The 22,573-nt window shown below is 38.1% G+C and overlaps 1 protein-coding gene across 4 annotated transcripts in view; it reads right to left on the bottom strand.

Annotated features, from left to right (window-relative positions):
• Nucleotides 1-17,080, bottom strand: part of TAX1BP1 (Tax1 binding protein 1) — a 65,816-nt gene extending 48,736 nt beyond the window's left edge. For all 4 annotated transcript variants that reach the window (XM_074862014.1, XM_074862003.1, XM_074862009.1 and 1 more), the window contains exons 1-2: nt 16,843-17,080; nt 13,590-13,784 (exon numbers count right to left, since the gene is read on the bottom strand). In XM_074862014.1, coding sequence (XP_074718115.1) covers nt 13,590-13,766 — 177 coding nt within the window. In that variant the 5' untranslated portion in view covers nt 13,767-13,784; nt 16,843-17,080. The remainder of the gene's footprint in view (nt 1-13,589; nt 13,785-16,842) is intronic.
• Nucleotides 17,081-22,573: the final 5,493 nt, after the last annotated feature.

Genomic DNA, 22,573 nt, shown 5'->3' on the forward strand with positions numbered 1-22,573 from the left:
AATGCTAATATCCCGTTTTTGCTGAACCTGCTTCTACCTCAGAAAAGGGAAGCATATGCTGTTACTTGCCGCCCTAAAATAAAGCAAGCAGACAGCTTTTTAAGTATAGTTCTCAATGAATGAAAAGTCCCCAACTTGTTTTCATTTCAGAAGGGAAAGTGAATTACTATGTTCAGAACAAATACCATATAGAACTGAAGTAATCTTTTCATCCTACTCGTAGTTTTCAGTTCTGTTTAAAAAACCAAACTCACACACTGATTCTGATCCTATTTTCAGGAGTAAAATAAAATTCCTTCTGATAATTAACACTTTGGAAAACACAGAGAGAAGGAACAGAATCCAGTGACTATAAAACCAAAAGTGGCCCCTCTAGAAGATCAACTCAACTTCTGATTCAATTTTTCTAAGGGATTGTAGCATTTTTAAATTTTTTTTAGATATCACATGCTGATTTATAAATTTAATAATCTATTCTGAAAACAGAAGTTATTTTTATTAACACTTTACCCGTAACAATAATCCACATAAGGATTTTTTTTTAAGGCGATTTAAAATTTTAGTCATACTGATACAAGTTAAAAGAGTAATTAATTATGTACAGAACAAAGTAACTCTGTTTCTCAACAGGTGCCATATTTTCAAATGTGACTCTAATCTGTGGGCTACTGGTAAAGAAAGAACTGTGACACATCAAGAGCTAGTGGGAAACAGCTGGGGAAGTTTACCCCATACGTATTTTCTCCAGCAATTTCCCCTATTTCCTGTCACCCATCACCTGCTTCCCCTACCAAAGTTCCCCATCTTACACTCTTATGATCATGACAATCCATTTATTTCTTAATGGGGCACATGCAAGTTATCAGTAGGTGTGGACTATTCAACAGCTCTTTTCACTGCACAGGATTTCAGAAGAAGACGACGAAGTAGTCTTCCCTGCTAAAGGCTTCACACATCAAAACACAACAGTGCAGAGAAGGAAATACAAACAAATCTCATCTTCCTTACAGTTCCATACATTTAAAACAGGGAAGTTTATGGATTCTGCAGCAAAGCAGGTTAACTTAGTAACATTATTTATCGTCTTTCCTACTTAATGATGATTATCATTAATTTCCATAGGATTATTTCTTAGATAACAGAAACATAAAGCAAAATCAAAGTAATGATATGCTGAAAAGAAAAGAAAGATAAAATTAAGTAATGGATGGTTTAGGTCTAGGATTTAGATCTTTTAAGAAAAAATAATAATAATTAACAGGTTTTAATGAAACCTTCACTTTAGTACTTTATACCTTTGACAATATTTTCTTTATTAAGCCTAGTATGTAGTACACAGTAGTTCAGAAATACAAAATGCTCCTACACAGTCATAACCTTCTCTACAGCAACAGATGATACTATCACAGCTATAAGACTATAAATAGACCTTGGATGGCTCAGCAATTATCTCAATGTGACCTCTGACAAAGATATTTCTTTCAGCTCAGAAGGAAAACCAATAGTTGCCTAAAAATAGGGTTAAAGAAATTTTAAGATTGCTTAAGGGAAATAAAAATTGACATAAACAAAAACTACTGGCAAAAGTGACAGAGGAAATCAACAAAAAGTGAAAATGGTGACAAGGAAGACAGGAATACGTGTCAAAAGCCCCACTGTGATTTTATATGAAAAAAAACAAAACTAAACTAAACGCTGCAGCTCTGGAAGCAAAATGAACTGCATTCCCATCAGGCATATTAGCTTGGAAAAAATATTTTCATTTTAATGAAAGGAATCAGAAAAGCTAGACTGTTTCTCTGACTGCTGATCAAAGCAACAAAACTTAAGACAATTAATACAGGCTATCTTCCACGTTAGTCTCCAGAAGGAGAGAAGAGTCCTGATCACCCACAAAAACCTGTTTATTGTGAAGATAGTACCTGGACCACTACACTGACAGGAGAAAACTTGCTATTTAAGACAATCATCTTTGTAAGGGTTTTGTTGTTTGGTTGTTGTTGTTGTGGGTTTTTCTTCATTTAAAAGGCCATTACAGCAACTGGCCCATACAATTCTGCTTGGGACATACTGAAAAAGGACCAAAGCTTTTCTCGTAAACATAAGAATTTGTGCTTTGCGCATCTTCCTGGTAACAGTGAAGGATTCAAGAAATCAGATGATGATTCAACAGGTAGGTGTTGTTAAATACAGTTAGCATGGGGTATATAGTATCAATCAGTAGTGTACACTGAAGAAAAACAGAGCATATTTTTAAAAATAAGTGTATTTACTTATTGCATATGCAGTTTTAAGAAACTGCGTATTTCATTTACTTAAATGCCCCTCCCTGTGAAAGCTATAGAATTTGGAGGTAGCAGTACCTGAGAACAGAGTCCCCCTGGCCAGCATATTCCTTGATTTCATACTTTGAAAACTTAAAGGTAAGTTTTGTTAAGTTAAAAGCAGATACATTAATCCTAGTCTTTCCAGAAATATTTTCTCCATAGAACAATGTTCAAGTAGCAGATAAAGGTTACCCTGCCACCTCACAAAAGCTTTTGCAGCTGATGTTCAAGTTCTTGGGGTGATGTGGCTGCTTTAACCCCATTGTACTTGCACTGACAAAGCAGGAACTAATCTACTCTGTGAAAAAAAATCCAATCCTAAATCTATTTTGATTATTCACATTTCCAAGCTTAACTATACAGAAGTCTCCAGGGAAATCCCAGAGCAGTAACAGAGTAGAAGAAAAATTTCAAATGCAGACGTTACATTAGAACTGGAAATTAATAAGTGGAAGCAGAGAAATTCTCCAATATTTCAGAGGCACTCAACATGAAAACAGAAAGAAGCAGGGCCGCTTCAGTTTGTGTCCAGACTCTCTCCAGTACGCTGCTGGAACGTGAATGTACGTTAAAAAGTAAATGCAGATGCTATTTAAATGCTCCATAGAACTTCTATCACAAATTTGTGTCTATTATTCTTTCCTTTTTCACATCAAATTCTAGTTGCCTCAAAGTTTAAAACAAACAAAGCCCCAACAATTTAACAACAGTAGAAAATGGAAATAAGCTGTTAAGTATTTAATTTACTAGCATCTTGCAGTATTATTTCTATTAAAAAAAAAATCAGAAAATGGAAAAATAACAACACTGGCACAACACATCAGAAACAAAGGCAGACAAAGTGCAAAGTCTTTTACTGTTATCAGAGAAAAATATTCAGGCCTGTAAGAAGAGTTTGACTATTTCAACTGCCAAAACAGCTGATATGACTAACAGTGAGCACCTGTATTCATGAAAACATTCCAGAAAAAACACAAACGCTTGTAAGAAAGATTCACAAATTTCATTTCTGTGTTGGAATTTTGGTAATAATGAAAAAAATAGTCATTGCAAAAAATTATATCCATTATAAAAATATATTTAAAATCAAGTCTATGATTACATGGTTTCATTTGTTTCCTTCATTTACTAACCAAGTTCTAAAAATTTATGATCTAACTACTCAAGCCACAAGCATATTTATTTCTATTAGTAGTTACAACATAAAAGCTGATAAACCACTATAAATTAGGGGAAACATGGGGAAATCCATATTTAATTCCTGTTTAGGCCTCATGTGAAGTTACAGTCCTATCTTGCAACAAAGAATATATTCTGATGTACTAAAATGTGAAGCCAAACTTAAAAAAAAAACCCCACCACTTTAATTAGAATGAACCCAGATATAAATAGTTTTAGAATATGCTTTTTCCTTGATACTGTTAACTGGAAGAGCATTTGACTCAAAAAAAGTAATAAAAAATTAGAAAAACACTTTCAAAATGAAAGCAACTCAAGTGAAACAGTATCTGGATCAAAACAGCTACAGTCTTTGTTGTACAAAAGCTCAGCTGGAATTCCTCTAATGAAAATAACCTCACGTACCAATTAAAAAAAAAAAAAACCACACCAAACAAAAAGTATTGTCAACTACTAACATAAAACCAAGCTCCAATCAAAGTGCTAAAGCTGAAACAAATGCACACCAGTACTTTCTTGCCATCAGAAATCTTAAATAAATGAGAAATTTCAATGGGACACGCTGTGAAACTTTCTGCAAGCCAGGAGGAGTACAAGCGGCACAGTTTACTAGTCTAATTTAAAAACTTGGCACAGGTAATGGCAGACATTACAATATCCACATTCATGCACACAAACATTACAAATTACACAATTTCAACACAAAACCTGAAGTTCAGAGGAGGAAAAAGGCAAATGATCTGTCAAACTATACACAAGATTTGTAAACTCTGAACTCAAGTTCATCATCTGATGCACTGACTGGCTGTGTCAATACCATTACTTTTCAATGAATTCCTTGAAAACTCTGAAAACATGTTGCCTGGAGTTTAAAAACTCCAAAAATACTAACATCCTTATTTCTTAGACAAAAGAGCACGTAAGACTTAGATGATACAACTCCCCTAAACAGAAAAAAACCCCAACATGTTAGAATTAAAGCCTCTGAGAACCTGGTATTTGACACAATCTTCTATCTTCTTCATTTTGCTACATTTAATGCTCACAAACTCCACTCAGAAATCTATTTATTAATTAGAAAGCTGTGCACAAATTCCAACACTCACTCTTTTCAGATGTTAAATCACCAGAATAACCCAGAAATCAAATCCTACTTTCACCTTCTCAACCCATGTTTTTAAACCAAAAACATGACTAAACATCACGTCTGCTACAAAAACATCACATCCAGATTATGTTATTATGTACAAACAATGTATTACTCAAACAAACCTCACTGTATTTAATTCTCCCTCCGTAAAATGGAAAGCTTTAGTAAGCCATTACAGAGTAATCCATTCACTGAATTCCTATGTCCTACTTCAGAGGAAAAAGGCTTATTTCAATTCAGGATACCATAAACTACTTTTTAGTCATATAAACCAACAGTGTAGTCCCAGTGAAAATGTGGGAGTCTGGTAAAGGTTAAGATGTCTAACACCAAGTACTCTGCAATTTGGCTGGGCAAGTACAGACAACTCAACTGTCCACAATACTCATACCAGACAGGTTTTCCTTCTACTAATAAATAGGCATGTAGTCATCATGAAAGTTTTTTCTTCTTCCATGTTGCCCCACACATACAAGCCCCTCTCTTACTGAAATGCCACACAGTGCAATTAGCTTCCCCATATTTACATTTTACCCACAGTAAGTTTCCACAAAATAGCTAGAGGAAAATCACCTGACTAGAAAAATAAATGGGGGGGAGCACAAATTTGTGTGCCTGTCTGTATGCCAATAATGACTTACCAAATATATTACTGAAGAAAAATAATAACCATTTTATTTCACTGCATCTCCTTAACTCTCATCTGATTCATCTTACAAGGAATGTAAGCTTTTCTAAGAAGAAAGCTCTGCCTTACAATGGCACTTTGCAGCGTAAAAACTATTTCAAACTTCATTTTCAATTTCTTGAGTTTCAGATGAATTTGAAAAATAAACACTTCTCTGTTTTTCTACTTTGTTCAATTTCTTTCCTTTTATAATGCCTTGGTAAAGTCAGTTACCTCAATCTTGAGAGTGCTTTGAAGAAACATCACTGTAAGGGAAGCTCACTTGGCATTTTCTTCCCTGGCCTCAGAAAGCTGTTATGCAACTGTAAGAACAGCAGCATTCATTCTGCTGCATTAAGAGTGTCTTACCTATCTATACAACACCAGCAAACCAAAGAAGCAAACCCAGCAAACACTTGTTTAGCTGAACCAACTCTGGCATAACAAATGAGCCTTTGCTGTAAACACCTAATATGACCCAATTTAAAGAAAAAAAGGAAAAAACCACCAAACCACCCAACAAACCAAAACACAAAAACAAAAGCCACACTACAACCCAAACCACAAAACTCTTCAGAGTAAAAATTACGTCCTTTTTGTAATTCAAAAGGTAAATTACATAGTTTAGAAAGTAATTTGGCAAAGTACCCTAAGTACTGCAAGAAGATAATAAACTAAAAGATGCGAAATTACAGTGAGTAGATAAGGCTTTGGGCATACGTTATAATTATTACTGACAACCGTAAGTCGGCAGCCTTTACATACTTCACATGGTAAGAAACAGTTATTTTGACCCAGAACACAGGTGTCTAAGCAAAATAAAATTGGGCCCAGTATCCTAGGAAGTGATTTCTCCACAGCAGCCTTGGTTTGTGCCATAACCTTGAGTTCAAGTAACATTACTTGAAAGTCACAGTAGTTCTAGTGCTACTGTAGCCTACAACAGGCAGCTACAGGTGACGAGTTCTTCTAAACCAATTAACAGATGGAAAAGTTAAAACATCTGGTGGCAGTGAAGCTCATACCAGGCAAAATTACTGATAGTTTACTGCTAACACTGACATACCACTGATGTGATATACTTTTGAACACATGAATCATCACCAAATAATGATACTAGATGCCAATTCTGAAAGAATCAAACTTTACAAAAAATTTCAGAACAGACATGAGGAAAAATACTTATTAAAGTATTAAATACACTTCAGTAACCTTAAGGCATAGACATTTCTAAATAAGTAAACAACCTTGGGTTTTTTAGTGTCTGTGATCACCTTATACCACGTGCATCTTTGACTTACCTCAGCCCAAGCCATTTAAGACTTCACTTCAGACATGACCTTACTACTCACACCGAGATAAAAATTTGTTATACAGCAGAAGTCCTAAAGCTGAAACATTTCTGGAGTAGAAGATGGCTGCAAGGTACTCTAGACTCTTTATGAAAGGCTGTAATCTTAAGATGTTTCCTAATGCCCAGACATGAAGTCCATCTCTGCTGAATGTTACGAACACATACAATCTTTTAACTTGGGCTATTGAGAACATATGGTATTTGTTGCAATATCAGGATCCTAACCTATCATCATCGTCATAGCTCAGAGGAATATGCCAAAATGACATTGACAGAGTGCCTAGACCATAGGATCAACTTTCTTTCTTACTAGGTATAAATCAAAATAAATATAGAAACAATACGAAGTCTCTAAAAGAAAACTTGTTACACATGTAAATGACTGTCCAAGGAAATGTTATGACAGATCGAAGAGTAACAAACTTACTGTTTACTTTAAGAAAAAAGCATGAAAATGTATTTAAAAAGGGTGGGACCTAAGTGAAATATTCATTTACTATCACATTTCATGAGAACTATAAATTAGCACAATCTTTTACTTCAAAATTGTTACCAGCTACTGACTACTTTGTTATGCCAATTCTGTCTCTGACTATACAAACCCTAATGTAGCAAATATTTTTAGAAAATTAATGACACTTGGAATTAAATGTCAAAATTTCTTGTCACATGTAACACGTAAACCCAGATTATCCTTCTCTTCATCTAGTATAGAAACAGTGAACAATATTGCCATAGACTTTTTTTTTTTTTTAAGAAAAATATTCTCTCAGTTCTTTACAACATGTCATTCCAAAGAAGGTAAAGCAGAAACCAGCAGAATCATCCTAATTCATGGATGTATCAATTCTGAAAACATTCTGCACTCCAATAATTCTATTCCTAACTAGTTTAACAGGACATACTGTTCACTACACATTCCTGCATCTATCATGCCCTGCTTTGCAGTGATGATTCCATGCCAGAAAACATGTACCTCTATATGCATGTGGTCAATAACACATCCAGCTGTTGCCTATACTTCATAACATGATCTGTATATACAGAAGTAATTGGTGTCTTTAAAACAATAAATAAATAAAAATCAATCTACAACAAAACCAGGACATTGAAATGACTCACACAAGTTGTACTGTTATTTGCAGTCCAAAGGAGACCAAATAACCCAGAGCACTATAAAAAAATAATAGATATATTGCCTCAATAAAACATAACCACCAAGCTATTTCTTAGGTGTCCATCAAATCCACTGTTAAATTCTGTTATAGAAGTTTTTGACCACAGATATGTTAATTCTGAGGTTTGCTATAAATCAGTACATTGAAAAGAGAGCAATGAAGCTGCATGTAAATACGGGTACTGCACTGTGTGACCCCCTAAATACTGAGTTGTCTCTCAGAACAAGCAGGTACTTCTTGTGTTCAAACAAGTTACTAAGATCTTCCCAGTCCTGGTTATTCAGTTCTTCCATATGTTAAGTTACCAGAACATCAGATCATCATTTTTAAGTTGCGGATATTAAAAATGTGGACATTAAGAAATAAAAGATTTCCTTTTCTTCTCTAGAAGCACGTTGAGGCAGTCAATACCAAAGTATGTCTATAACCTAAGTCAACATCCTACAAGAATGGTAATGTAGATTGCTTAGAAAAATATACCAACTAGAACTGAGGAACAGAAAAGTTTTGATGGAATAATTAATGACACAGCAAGACCAAATCCATTAGCCTAACATATGTAAGATGACCTGCTGATATCGCAGGTCTTCCCAGCACGCTGGCCTCAGCAAAATTAAATCTTCAGAAACCCAGAAAGTATTATGATACACCCCACAAACACCCACACCTTTAATGCTACTCTCTTGAAGCAATATCTTTTATTATGCCCATAACATTTTTTCCTTGTGCCTTTGAGATATACAGTAAACCTGCCTCCCTTGTATACTGAACATCTGTCAGTCCTATTTGCACACATAGGCCCTAGACAGAGGGATAAGCTCTGCTTCCTAAAAGCCAAGCAAGTCTTCCAAACAATTCTGAAAATCTGGACATTATGCATTAATAATGCAAAAAATATCACACGGCCATACAATTATTTCACTTTATTGTGAAATAAAGTCACAAGATGCAGACTTCCCCCAGACAACCATTTTTGCAACCAGATGTAGTGCACATATTAATTATTTTTCCTCATTTCAAAGGTTTAGACTTGGATTACTCTAAGGGCATCTCCAGATTTTGATTAATCAGAGACAACAGAGAAGAATAAAGAAGGGACACTGGTCTTGGATCATTCTGGGAGCACAGACCTCCTATGAAATCAATCAAGAATGATAAGCCTTCTCCCCTTTGACTCCACACTAAGAACCAGCAGGTTCTTCTGCAAAGAAAGCCTCACTAGTGGGAAAGCTGATCTCAAATTCTGGTTCCCATAAAACTACATTAAGAGGGACTTGGGCTCAGGATGTCCATGCCAAGTACTAGATGTATTATTAGATGTATTTATCTGTAAAGCTGCCTTTTTTTTTTCCCTGTAACAAACAAGGACATAACTGATCAAGACCTTTTGGCACCTGATTACCAATTACCCTCCAGAATGTCACAAAAGCAAAAAAAAAAAAAAAGCACCAATGAAAGACAACAGATTTGAAGACTAAGTTAAAACCTGGTTTTAAGCCTCCTGCAAAGGGCAAGGAGGAAAAAGAAAGATGAATATATGCAAAAAGAATACCAATGCTGCATATTCAGAACTTGTGCTGTGAAGGGTAACATCATTTTCGTTATTGTACATCCCATCCCATCCCTCCAAGTTTCTGCCAAAGGTCCAATCCCAAAAGTAGTGTACACCTTTAGATACACCTAGTTTGTAAGAAAACTGGTATATCTGAAATAATTCTCCTATATGCAACATTACCCTTTCAGTTTATGAACACTGGGTTTGCTTTTTTCTATACAATAGAAAATTACTTTCGTGGAAACAGTTTTAAACCTCCTACCACCACCACCACCAAGTGCCTTACACTCAGCATCACAAAAGTTGAACATTTAGCAACTTCAATCACACTGGGAACAACAAAAACACATTTCATCTACAGCATATGCAAAGAAGTCGGAAAAACCTGTTAAGTTTTAGAAGAATTATTTATTCAGAAGAACTGATATATAATCGACAATAAATTGCCGATTTATTTAGTTGGTTTTCATACTGCTGTATGCCACAAATCCCTAGCTCATGTCTGTAGCTCTAGACCTGTTCTACCTCCCAACGAGACCTTTTTGATGCCTCTGATGGAGAACAGGAAAGCAGTACTTTATCTTGCCTTGAATCCTTATTTTAAGTTGCTTTGTAAAATATCCGTGAGAAGGTAATAAACAACTGTGAAATTGAAGGAACCTGCTGTGGTACCTTTCACTGAAGCCATTATCTTTTCAGTACACAATAGAAGCCAATACTCAGTGATGAAAGTGGAATACTCAGTAGACACAGAAAACTGGAAACATTTGTAGAGAGGGGGGAAACACTCACAAGCATTAAATCTAGCAAGTGAAAAAGAATGCATACCAGGTGGAAAAGACTGATATAATGAAGAGCAAAATGAAGTACTGGAATAAATACATAAATTAATAAACAACCACAATAAGACACACAAAAAGAAACTCTTATAAGTAATTTATGGCTCCTACCAAGGATTCCATTTCTAGCAACACTTTTTCACGTAAGCTGCACAACACTAATGGCAACTACAACAATCACAAATGCAAATGTACATGGAATGAAATGAGACTATTAGACATGTAGTATATACTACGGAAACATTGAAAAACCTCACAAGCTAGAAATTAAGTCAGTATATTGCTTCTGGAACTATCAGCTCCATTTCCATTTAAAAGAGGAAACAAAGTGACAAACCAAACCCTTAAAACCTGTTCTTCAGAACAGAACTTTTTTTAAAAGATTTGAAAAAGAAGCTTCAATTGTCATTCCACATTAGGCAGCCATGCCAATAAAGTAGGTGTAGCCCTTCTCCCACACACCTTCCTAGTCCACTTGTTCCCACCACAGTGATGCCAGCACAGTTGCCCATTGCTTCACACAGTGATCAAGTTGAACGAAACGAGTTGTGAAATAAGGTGGTAAAAGCTAGGGGAGGAGGAGCCATATTTTTCTGGCAGATCATTTCCCTGATCCATTTCACTGTACAGCTGCACAAACAGCTGGACTAGCAAAACAAACAGGATAATATAAAGATACAAATAACCAGTAGCTACTCAAGACATCATTGCTGCTGCAGAAATGTACTTGGACTTGCAACCTAAATGAAAACCACTCACTTAAAAAGGTACCTATAGATTTTTTTCAGTTCAGTAAAAAAAAAACTCTTAGCTAACCAGTTGAGCAAACACAGGACAGAATACAGCTGAAGGCACTGCTCCCTAAAATGGAACAAAAGTCAACATTAGAACGAAAAACAATGTTCACAGGAGGAAAAAAAAAAACCACAAACACCCACAGAAAAAAAATCTTATTCCATACTTATTTGCTATACTAATATGAAATTACCACTAGGTTTTTTTGGCAGGGATTGGGGGGGGGGGGGGGGGGGGCGGGCAGGGTGTTTGTTTCTAAACTAGGTGCCTCTGTCCAGTATTCACTATTACAACACTAGTAACTTTCTGTGCAATTCCAGGCAAAGGTTAAATGATACCAGCTTAAACAGGTTTGTTTTCTAAGCAATTTATTCACCTCAGAAAGACAAGGTGGACTTCTCACGCTACATGAACAGTCGATGAACTGATGTTTTGAGTTTTCTCACAGAAGGCTCGCTTTCCCTGCATACTAGGCCAATACAGAACGATAATTAATGGCCTTCTCGTAAGTCAAGATTTGCTTTTTAAATGCTGAAAATCACTTTACTAAACATGCATCACATCCTTCTTACGTGTTTTAGAAAGGTAATTGATAAAACCCCTGTCTGTTTCATCAGTTTTCAAACCACCTCCAGGTGTTGATTGTCCAGGAACAATCAGTTCTCTAGAAGTCACTCATTTTACACTCAGATCACAGTACAGTACAACTTTTGTCTATTATCTATCCCAAGATGGCTACATTTTCACAATTTATTTTACTGTAAACATTACTCATACAGACACATATTTGTAGACACACAGTTGGACAGCTGGCTCCATTTAACTCACTGTACCATAACTATACTAAGACAGTATATTCATAACACTTACTCAGTATAAGCTGACAGTCAGAAAGAAGAAAGCTATTTTCATCCTTTTCCCCACTCGCAATGCTTCCTTCCCTTGTATGAGAATTAGGTGAACTGGAAATTCAGTTAGGGAATTCCATTTTAAAAAATCCAGTCCCAAAATGTTGGTCTTGACCTCAATCAGTTCCCTGATTTGATTCATCACACAAGAACTTGTTTCACATAAAGGAGACGAAGTACATGAAATAAGCCACCCTGCATAAAAGATGGTTTTTTCAGCAGTAGTACTACCTTATACCAGCTCTATGTGTTCCTCAAATGACTGCCAAAGCTGTATTACCTGCTACTGCTAAAGCAGAAAACTCATACCTCAGTATTTTACAAAATCTATCATCACAGTCAAGATGAAATCAAAGATACCTGTACACTCTACACAGCATTTCACGTAGGCACTGAAAAACTGTTTCATGCTTTTTTATTTTCCTAATTAGTATTTTTAGGGTCCTGTCTGATTGCCTCCCTCCCTTAGATCAACAGACAAAGCCACAACATTCACTTCTCAAGTTACATTTAAATAATTTCAAAATTCTTATGTGTAATATGAACAGCACCCTCTTTAAAGTTTTGTTATTTTTTAGAAGTTTCATTAATGCCATTAACTAAACATTCAAGTGTGCTAAAGTTACACTATTTGTCGAAACTTTGCATATAATCAAGATATATATACACACACATATTTTTAAAAACTTCCCACTAGAGAAATGTGCCTCTTCATACATCAATGCCTCCCTTGCACAATTCAGTGACTGTACAGGCATTGCATATAGCATTAAAAATGCTTCTGCTTTGTTATAGAGCACAGTACTTCTATTTTGCAGGAGAGTAATTTATCTTGAATAAAGACTAACAATCCATTGGTGATCTGCAGATTACAATGAAGTCAAGCATTTACATTCTTAAACAGTGGACAGTTCTAAGGGAAAGGTCCTCCAGTACCAAGATAGTCTGTTACCCTTACCCTTCCCCACTGCCAAAGCACCACTTCTTTAAAGCTGGAAGCAAAACTATTAACCATTCAAGTAAATTTAAGCATCACCTACTAGGAGCTATCCCGACAAAGAAACATAGATCAAGGTTTTAAATAGAAGCAGATATAAGAATTCATCAATTTCTAATACCATAAATGAAACTTTATTAACCTTTAAAAATAACTCCAAATAACTTAGATGTGGTCTCACACCTCCTTTTTTCAAAGGTCTGTTTTGAATAAATTTTAGTGATCTATACTGCTCAGCCTGTTCTAGCAACAAAAATGAGTCAGGGAGGAGGGTCAGGATATCTCCAGCTTAGTTTTTACTCTTTCCACACACATTTCACACTTACTATGGCTCACACTCCTCATATAGTCCTGTTCACAATGTCACTCTGTGCCCACGCATCTCTTCTCAAATCATCTTCACAACACTACCACATCACACCTTTCCTTTACTCCATCAGACTTAAAGCGTACTCATTCCTCTAGTTTTGATCTCCAGTTTGATCTTTGTTACAAAACTCACACTCTAATAGCAGGAACCAATACATTACTTAAGTTTATGAGAGAGCTTTTACTGCAGTTGTAATTTAATTTTTTTTTAATTGGTAAGAGAGAAGACAGCAAACATTTGAGAAACAGCAATAGAACAAGCTTTACTTACCTTGAAAATGCCAACCCAGTCTTTCTGATGAGGATGGATAAACTGGGTCAGAGTGTAGTGACATTCAAGGTGTGTGTTTGGAAGGTAACTTTTTGCCACATTTTGAAATATCACATGTGCAAAATTGGAAGTCTGCAAAGTGTTAGCCGAAGACGGAACTTCTTGAAAGGACGACATGATTGATCTGTAACAAAACTGTAGAAGTTGATACTTTAATATAGTGGAAAAACGAGTTAAGTTACAAAAATTAATCTATTTGAAATATACAAGACAGAGAAACCTAACAATTAGTTCCTCTCTTCTGAAAACAGATAGCTACAGACCAAGACCACCAAAGTGCACTGCCTCAGTGGCACTCCAAAACAATCACCTCTCAGAATAAAAGGGCAGCCATTTCAGCAATGACATCAAGATGGAGAGAAAGCACTGTTTAGCTGAATGCCCCCAGTATTATATCTCAGATACAGTGGCAGAAAGTGGGAAATAAAAGCGGTGGTGTGAAAACAAAGCACGGTTCTAACTTGATGAAATATTCTTAATGGTCGTGGATGTCACAGGGAAGGAAAAACAAAGCTCCATAGTTCCCCACTTTAAACTTTTCTCAGAATTTGTACTGCTCAGTGCTTTTCACAGCATTTTTATACATGAAGTTTTTCTTTCCCTCTTAGTAAAAGTAACAAAGTTCCATTTTAAGACATTTTTAAAAAACAAGAAAGTTTATCTAAACAGGATGGTTTTGCCTGGGGTTGTTTGGGGTTTTTTTCTTCTTCTTCAAAAGAGTTCTCTTGCCTCAGTTCAGCAGTCTGTGAGCACCTTTTACTGTTCCCACCATAACACATATGCTCCCAGCCCTGTATGTTTAGCTTCATTACCATCAACAATGGACTTCACCAATAGCTGGAACATTTTAGGTATGCATGCAGTTTGAGGGATTAACACTACTCAGTTGGACTGCAAAAGCTTTTAATCATGCTTTCCATTCATCACCTCATTCAGGACACAGAGTGCTAAAAACTACAGCAATGCATGATGCTTCACAAGCAGAACAAGAACGTCCCTTCCTCGGATTCCGCAACATCAGCCAAAAATGTAAGACGGGCAACTGAAAAACTTCAAGTGTTTGATTTCAACGTACTATCAAAAGTTTGTCAAAAGATTTGATATTATGAGGATTGGAGCCTTATATATCTGACACATTTCTAGAAAGATGAGCCATCCTATTTTTGTAATTGCTATTAGAAGTAATTTTATACTGACCAAGCACATTCACATCTTGAATGAGGTAACTGCCAATATAATGTACGTAATGGCATAACATATTACTTTTATTGAAGATGCGTGCAGAAACCAGTCCCAAAAAGGGATGGGCCACTGCAAGTCTCAAGCAGTCCAAAGATCAAAGGCTGCCTGTGTATTTCCTATAGCCTTTTAAAATTTCTTTTCGCCAGTTAAAAAGTAAGTAGCAAAGAGCTCATGTTTTCTGAAATGTGCTCTGAAGTAAACAGGTATTCGTAATTCAAAACAAGGAAAAGGTAAACAGGGATTAGTTTAGGTTTAAGCCCTCAACGTTTTAAGCTTATTACTGCCAATTCTGCGTAACACATGAAGTTCATACGGGTAGCCACGACATTACTTTGATACACCAGATGTTAAGTAAAAAGCTGTTTTGTACCCTGAACAACATAAGTAGTAAGACAAGATGCCAAGCTCGTGAAGAATAACAGATATAAAGGACAAAACCAGGAACTTACACAAGCAAGAAATTGAGTAAAGATCAAAAGACAGCTTTTGAGAGACAACGGGGTACACATAAATCCTATGTTATCTAGCTTCAGAGTCCAGAAGAGCATAGGAAATTTTATGGCATAGTAAAACCCTGAAAACTCCCACACCTTTCAAAACAGATGATTACATACAGGACATCTCTCAAATTCACTCTTAACTATAAATGGTGTGAAGCAGCAGTTTCTACAATTCTAAAAGAAACAGAATAGCCTTAATCTTTGAAGTGCAATGAATTCACTCATTTTTAGTAATTCAGTAGAAATGTAAGCCAAAACGTCTTGCTTTTATGGTGACAATACCTGAAGCCAAATAACATTGACATGAATCAGACTGTCCAAGCTTTCATTACCCATGATAAGTACAAAAAGAGTAAACAGCATTAATAACAAAACCAATTGAATTTAACTTCTTTTAAAATAGGTCTATTTTAAAAATTACATAGTTTATTCTAAGCACAAAAAAAAAAGAACCCCCCCAAAAAAAAAAAAAAACAAAAAACAAAAAACACCAGGCACCAAAAAAACCCCCCAACCTTTCATTTCTGCACACTGGTTGCTAGCTACCACAGTCAAGTACTAGCCTTAGTGAAATCAGTAAAGGGAGGCTGGTTTTCAAGCCCAAAGCAGAACTATTCACAAATCCGAATTTGTACAGACCAGCAGAATCATTTGGGATTACTGTTCTCCAGCAGGAAAATCCCCGGCGCTTAGGTGAAGCTGAGATCTACTTACAGTTCAAGGATAGTTTAGGGGATGCTGGCTGCTTGCTTACTTAGCTCACAGCTATCGCTTGGGAAACAGGAGAGGAGGAGGAGGAGAAGGAAGAGCTACGCTTACGCTTCATTACTGACATGACAAGCGATTCCCTCGGGGAGGCTGAGCGACGTATTTGGTTTTACGCACCGAAAAGGACGGAGGGAGGAAAAGCTCGTCGGGCAGGAAAAACACGAGCAGGACGAGCCGCACCGCCCCAGCCAGCTCCTCCCGGAGCCCTCCAGCTGCGGTCCCGGCGGGACGGGACTGGACTGGGCGCAGCCCACACCCGGCTCCTACCCGCCCTGCCCTCCCCCGGCTCCGCGGGGCCGGCCTGCGCCTCACCGCCTCCCGCCCCGCCCCTGCCCCGTCAGCGGCCGCCGCGGCCTCACCTGCCCGCCGCCGATCACCTTTGCCCCGGGCCTTCACAACGCGCTGGCCGCTGCGGCAGGGGAGGAGAGGGGAGGGGAGAGAGCCCCGCCGCCTCCCACAGCACGGCCGACCCGGCCCCGCGCCCCCCGCAACGCCCGCTTCTGCCCTCCCGACTACGACCGGCCCAAGCAGCTGGGGGGGGGCGGGGGGGGAGTTCCCAGTTGCGCAGGACTGAGGCCCGCGGCCTAACGGCCCCACCCGCCCCAGTGGCTGCCGGAGGCCGGCAGGGAAGAGGGTGTCAGACCTGCCCGTCCCACCCAGTCCGGCCCAGGAGGGCCCCTTACCTAGACAGACGCGGAGGGCGCCGCGGACATCAACATGGGGCCTCCGCCATCAGCGCCTGTCAGCCCCGCCCGCCCGCGTCACTTCCAGCCCCGGCTCTGCCCCCACGGGGGCGGGCCGCCGCCGGGGAACGAGCCGGAGCCGGAGCTGGAGCCGGGGCCGCCCCGGGCCGCCTGAGCCCCCTCAGGCCTCCGCGCCCTCCGGCAGGCACGCGGCTTGAGCGGGGTGCGAGGGCCCGGGCAGGGCCGGGCCGTGTTCCCAGCGTGTGGAGAGCCGCGTAACTGCTACCTCCAGCAAGTGCACCTGCCCCCCCCCCCCATCATAGCGCCCTCCTTTCATCTGCGTTATTACAACGTTACCTCTGTCATACTCACATACCCTAGTTTAATCATCTCCTCCTCGGTCCCACTTCCAAAACACAGGCGTGCTTACACCTCGTAAATCGCCACCATTAATCTCCCACCTTTTGCAGATCTTCCCAAGCCGACGGAGGGGTGAAATAAGAGTGACCATAAATGCTTACATGTAGTTCTCCTGCTTGCATACGTTGGTGGGTCTCTGTGAAAGTACATTACCTCATAAATACACTGATTCTACTTGATTTTCACCCAATGTTGAGCCACAGATCACTTAACAGAGTAATGGGGCTGAGTAACAACGAACAGTGATGAGTAATGGTCACTGGTATGCAGGACTTCTCCCAGTATGCCCAATGTTGGTTGCTACCACAAACTCTCTTCAAGATCACCTTTACCTCTTTGTAACTACTGTTTCTTATATGTTTTCATGTGTATTCTCAACAAACGGGTTATGTGGAGAGATGTAATATTATTGTTAGAATTCGTATTATATTATAGAATATTATCAAATGCATTATTAGAATTACTGACTTAGGTTTTTGACAAGTTCACCAGCTCTTTCGTGGTCAGTCCTAACAGAAATAAAACTAAGCTGGAGCATAGAAACCATCCTTTTAAGTAAATAAGGTTATTCATTGTACGTGTTTCTGGTTTGTGCTTCTTGTTTCTGAAAACAGTCATGTCTTCAGGTGTATCACAGGTTATTAAGCAATCCTTTGATTTGTATACACAATTAATAATTTCTTATATCATCCATATGTTCCTTTGTCCCTGGAAAGCAATGAATTCCCCGCATTGTACTAGCAGATCATTTTAGAAGACACAAGAAGTGTATGTGCAGCACTCTCTCCTTTTAAGACCAAATCAATTTTTGTAGTGGAAAATGAAACTAGTACGTTAATCAGAAAAGCAATAAATATTTCTAAGGAGGTGGGGAGAGCTATTTCTTCTTATCTATATCCTCCATTTCTTCTATTTGCTGCTCTTTGCTCTGTATGACCTGATAAAGGGCTAAGAGTCACAAGACACTGTTCTCACGTGGGCTGGGACTTGGAAAGAACTTGGGGTTTACGATTACTAGCTGGGGAGTATCAATGTTGGTGAGACTAAGTAGTTTTGCTTTCATTTAACACCATTATAATGCTGGTTTATGGGAATATAATGGGAAGTTTGAAATAAAGATGTTCTTTGGCAGTGAACAAAGTTTTTGTAGTGAATGCCTGGAAAAAAAACTGTTTCCTAATTTAAAAAAAAAAAAAATTATCCCCAATTCTGGGGTTCTTAGGAAACTTGAGGTATTTCTGTGCTCAGTTCATAAATGTTCATTCAGTCAAAAGAGTTAGTTATGGATTAGTTATAACTCAGTATTAAGTTATTACTTCTATTGCTAAATTCATCTGTAAGAGGTAAAACAATCTACATATGCTGGTTGTCACATGTACAGCGTAAATATTAGGACAAATAAATCAAGAATAATCTTGTATTTTCTTTACTTATATCCACAGTTGTCAGGAAAAAAATGTATTTTTAAATTCTATATCTTAACCACATATATATAGTGGTTATAATCTAAAAATATTTCTTCAGTTATTCGAATTAAGAACATTTCTTACTGAAAAAAATGTATGATTTAGTAAGTGTTCTCATGTATGTATTTGTATACTAAGTTTAGAAGGCAATCTTATCCCTCTAGAATTTATAGCTATTCTACAGGAAGACAGTGAAAAGCCTGTTCTCATTTTGTTATTGCTTCATTGAGAAATGAAGGACTTTACCCAAATGGACAAGTTGTGTGCACTGTGATCCCAGGATCAGCAATCAATATTCTTCTCCTGGTACAAACACAGATTTGAATCAAGAAAAATGTGATTGGAGCTGGTGAAACTTGCACTTGCTCTGAGAAATAATGGTTGAGTGCCTTAATCAGTCTGAATTTTCTAGGCAGGGATCATGAGATACTATCTCCTGAAATTCATCCACGTGATAGAAATATTTTAGAAAATGTGCTCTGGAGTAGAAAAAAACCCCACTATTTCTCTATCTTTGCCTGCATTCTCTGCAAAATATTTAAATTGTAAAATAAAAAAGAAGTTTAATATCAACATTTATAGTGAATCCTTAGCCTTGTGAGATTCTCTAATGCTAATACACTAATTCAATTAGAAAAGCTTATTACAGGTATGATGGCAATAATCCCATCTTCTTCTGACTTGATTTTCACCTTTCCAACCCCACTGATTTCAATAACAGCAAACTGTTTTCATTCAAGCCAGTATTTTACAACAAATGGTATACTTCTCATATGTAGCAGAATTGCACTCTAAGCATGTAGAATCAGTGTTTAGTCACTATTTGGGTGGATTTTTTTTTTTTAAAATGGTGAATGTCAAGTATCTTTTTGATGCATTTCTCCCTATATATGTCATAGTATCAGAACCATGGAGGTTGGAAGGGACCTCCAGAGCAGGTCAAAGGAAATCATGTTGCTCAGGGCCTTGCCTGGTCATGTTTTGAATGTCTCCAAGGATGGAGATTCCACCATCACTTAGGACCTCTTCCAGTGGTTGATAACACTCATTGTAAAAAAGTTTCTTTATATCAGATTGGAATTTCCCACATTCTAGTTTTGTCTCTTGTCCTTTCACTGTGCACCTCTGAAAAGAGCTTGGTTCCATCTTTTCTACATACTCTGCTTACCTGGTTGTAGATAGCAATAGGGTCTCCCTGTGGCCTTCTTTTCTTAAGACTGAAAAAAATCTGTTCTCTCTCTTTTGTGTCCATATGTACAATTCCCAAAGAATGTATGTCTCATTTTGTTAGCAAAATACATTTCACCAGGGTATTTATTTGGAAATAAAAAGCTGGCAGAGCCTCTTTCTTAGTGTCTCATTTTCTGAAGTGCATAAATATGAGGACAAATATACAATGGCATATTACAATTGTGGTTTTGATAGAAATATTAAATAAGGTAAAAACATATGTGAAAGCAGTAACTGGATTTGAACATTACTGGATTCCAACGAAGTTTGAAATTCAGTCTGGGATGTAAAAATTCCCCTGCTTTGTAATTATACTGGGACTTTCTTTGCCAGGATGAGACTAGTCCCTCTTCAGGCATGAGATGAACGAGGAATAAAAACTGTAAGCAGCTAACTGGAATTGCCAAAGGAAGTGTGGGGCAATTACAGACTCCCAGGGAACAGAGTTTTGCATGTTTGGAAAACATTTACTATTTTCATAACTACACTATCTTTTTAAATCTGTGAGCTCCTTTAGCAGTTTATAGTCTTGGAATTAGAAATGGGTCCCCATCACATCTGTTTAAGCTTGGATATATTTGAACTCTTATTCAGATCCAGAGCCTAACATTTTTTTCTGTTTACTTTCTGTGTTACAGCCTGAACCAAAGCCATGATGAGTTTTGGATCCAGCCCTGAATTCTCCCCCTGAGGCCCATCTTTGCTTTGTATGAGTGACAGAAAAATTATGTATTTCTAGGTTTTATTACCAGAGAAAGGTACTTTATGTTGTGGATATTCAATCTATTGGTGTGACATGATGATATTGATGAAGTGTGGTAAGGAAATGCTTCGGTTCTAATGATTTGATTTCATTTTGGTTTGACTCCTATTTCAACACTCCCAACTTTTAAAAGTATGGCCCATGTGAGATGTAAAATATATATATCGATGTCACTAATCGGAAGCTCTTTCTGGTCACGTTGTAAAGCACACTTAATCAACTTCTTTAAGATCATGTTACAGAAAGCTATTAACTATACTCCTAAAACAGTTAAATAGTTATAAATAATGTTTTATATTATGGCTGACAACACTGAATTGCCCAGCGTTTAAGGAAATCTAATCACAGGGCATGCAGACTTTGCCTTCCAGTAAGATGGTGTGGCGAAACTTTGGAACATATTAGAAATCACATACTATTGCTAACATTTCCTATTAAGGAGAAAGCCTCCCTCTGTATATTTTGGATTTCTTTTCCAACACTTAATTGCAGCTGATGAAGAAAAGCTATTCAAAAGCTGCCAGGATTTTTAAATCGGTATGAGTGAGATGGGTGAAATTTGTAGGTTTTCCCAAAAGAGTATAGGTGAGAGCAGACATGTAAATTTTGTATGTGTGTGCATGTACATGTGTGACAGAGGAGAGAGCAAGAGCTTACTCCTAAGGTGTGAGACTTGGCAGCACTGCACTGTACAATGGGCACAAGAAACCGCATGTCTGTAAATGACCGCATTTGAATTGCTGTTATTTCACTGTTGGGTTACTGTATTGTTAAAGTGAAAAGGAATGTTTTTAATAAATGCAAATAATGAATTAAATGTTTGCACATACTGAAGCTTTACTCTCTGGTGTGTAATTAATATATGTGCACTGGAGACCTAGGTCTGGGGGAGTGTTTCATTTCTTATTTATGATGTTTGTGAGGTTTTTTTTTCCTTCTAGCATACCACTTACTGGCATACACAGAACTGCATGTAAATGACCACTGAGTAGGTGTCACTTAAATCTTAGCAGATATAGAACAGGTAAATACCTTTGTTTGGTATGCTTTGGTAGATTTACTGTTTCTCACAGCCTTTTATCTTTGCTATCTGAAAGTAATAGGAAGCTCCCAAATGACCAACATTTTGTTTTCAGAGGCAGGAAAACTGCATGTGGCAGGAAACAAACAAGCAGTGAGATTTCAAAGTACTTGTACCTCCAGGCAGAGCGCTTAACCCTGAGGGACTGAAAGTCGAAAGACACTTTCCACAGCTACCTACAGTGTGCTTCTTGTATCCCCTTCTGGGTCCCCCTCCACCGCTGGCTGCCACTGCTGACAGCACAGAAGTGTCTGTATACTGTATCTGCAAGATGCTTGGCAGCTTTCCTGTTTTCTCATAATCGTATATATTTTTCTCAAAGTATCTAAGAACACTCCCATCCCTGAAAGTGTTCAAGGCCAGGTTGGACGGGGCTTTCAGCAACCTGGTCTAGTGGAAGGTGTCCCTGCCCATGGCAGAGGGGTTGGAACAAGATGATCTTTAAGGTCCTTTCCAACCAAAACCATTCTATGGAGTCCTCACACTAACGCTGTCTTCTGCTCCCTATCCTGGCTCTAGCAGTTCCTGTGTCTCCACCACTTTACTAGTTTTTCTTGTTCCTTGGCTCCCCAAGCAGCTGCATCTGTCACATCATGTGCTCCAACCGGGGAGCTTGGTGCTGCTCCACAGCTCCCTGCCAAGGCCAGTACCACCCGACTGATGCAGGAGTTCATCCTCACGCTTGTCTCACCACCAAGGAGAAGAGCTGTCAGGTCATGTAGCCCACTTGTGAGAGACTGTGAGTGGTCTGGGACTAGAGACAGAGAGCGA

The sequence above is a fragment of the Strix uralensis genome, chromosome 1, assembly GCF_047716275.1.
Source record: "Strix uralensis isolate ZFMK-TIS-50842 chromosome 1, bStrUra1, whole genome shotgun sequence".
Lineage (NCBI taxonomy): Eukaryota > Metazoa > Chordata > Aves > Strigiformes > Strigidae > Strix > Strix uralensis.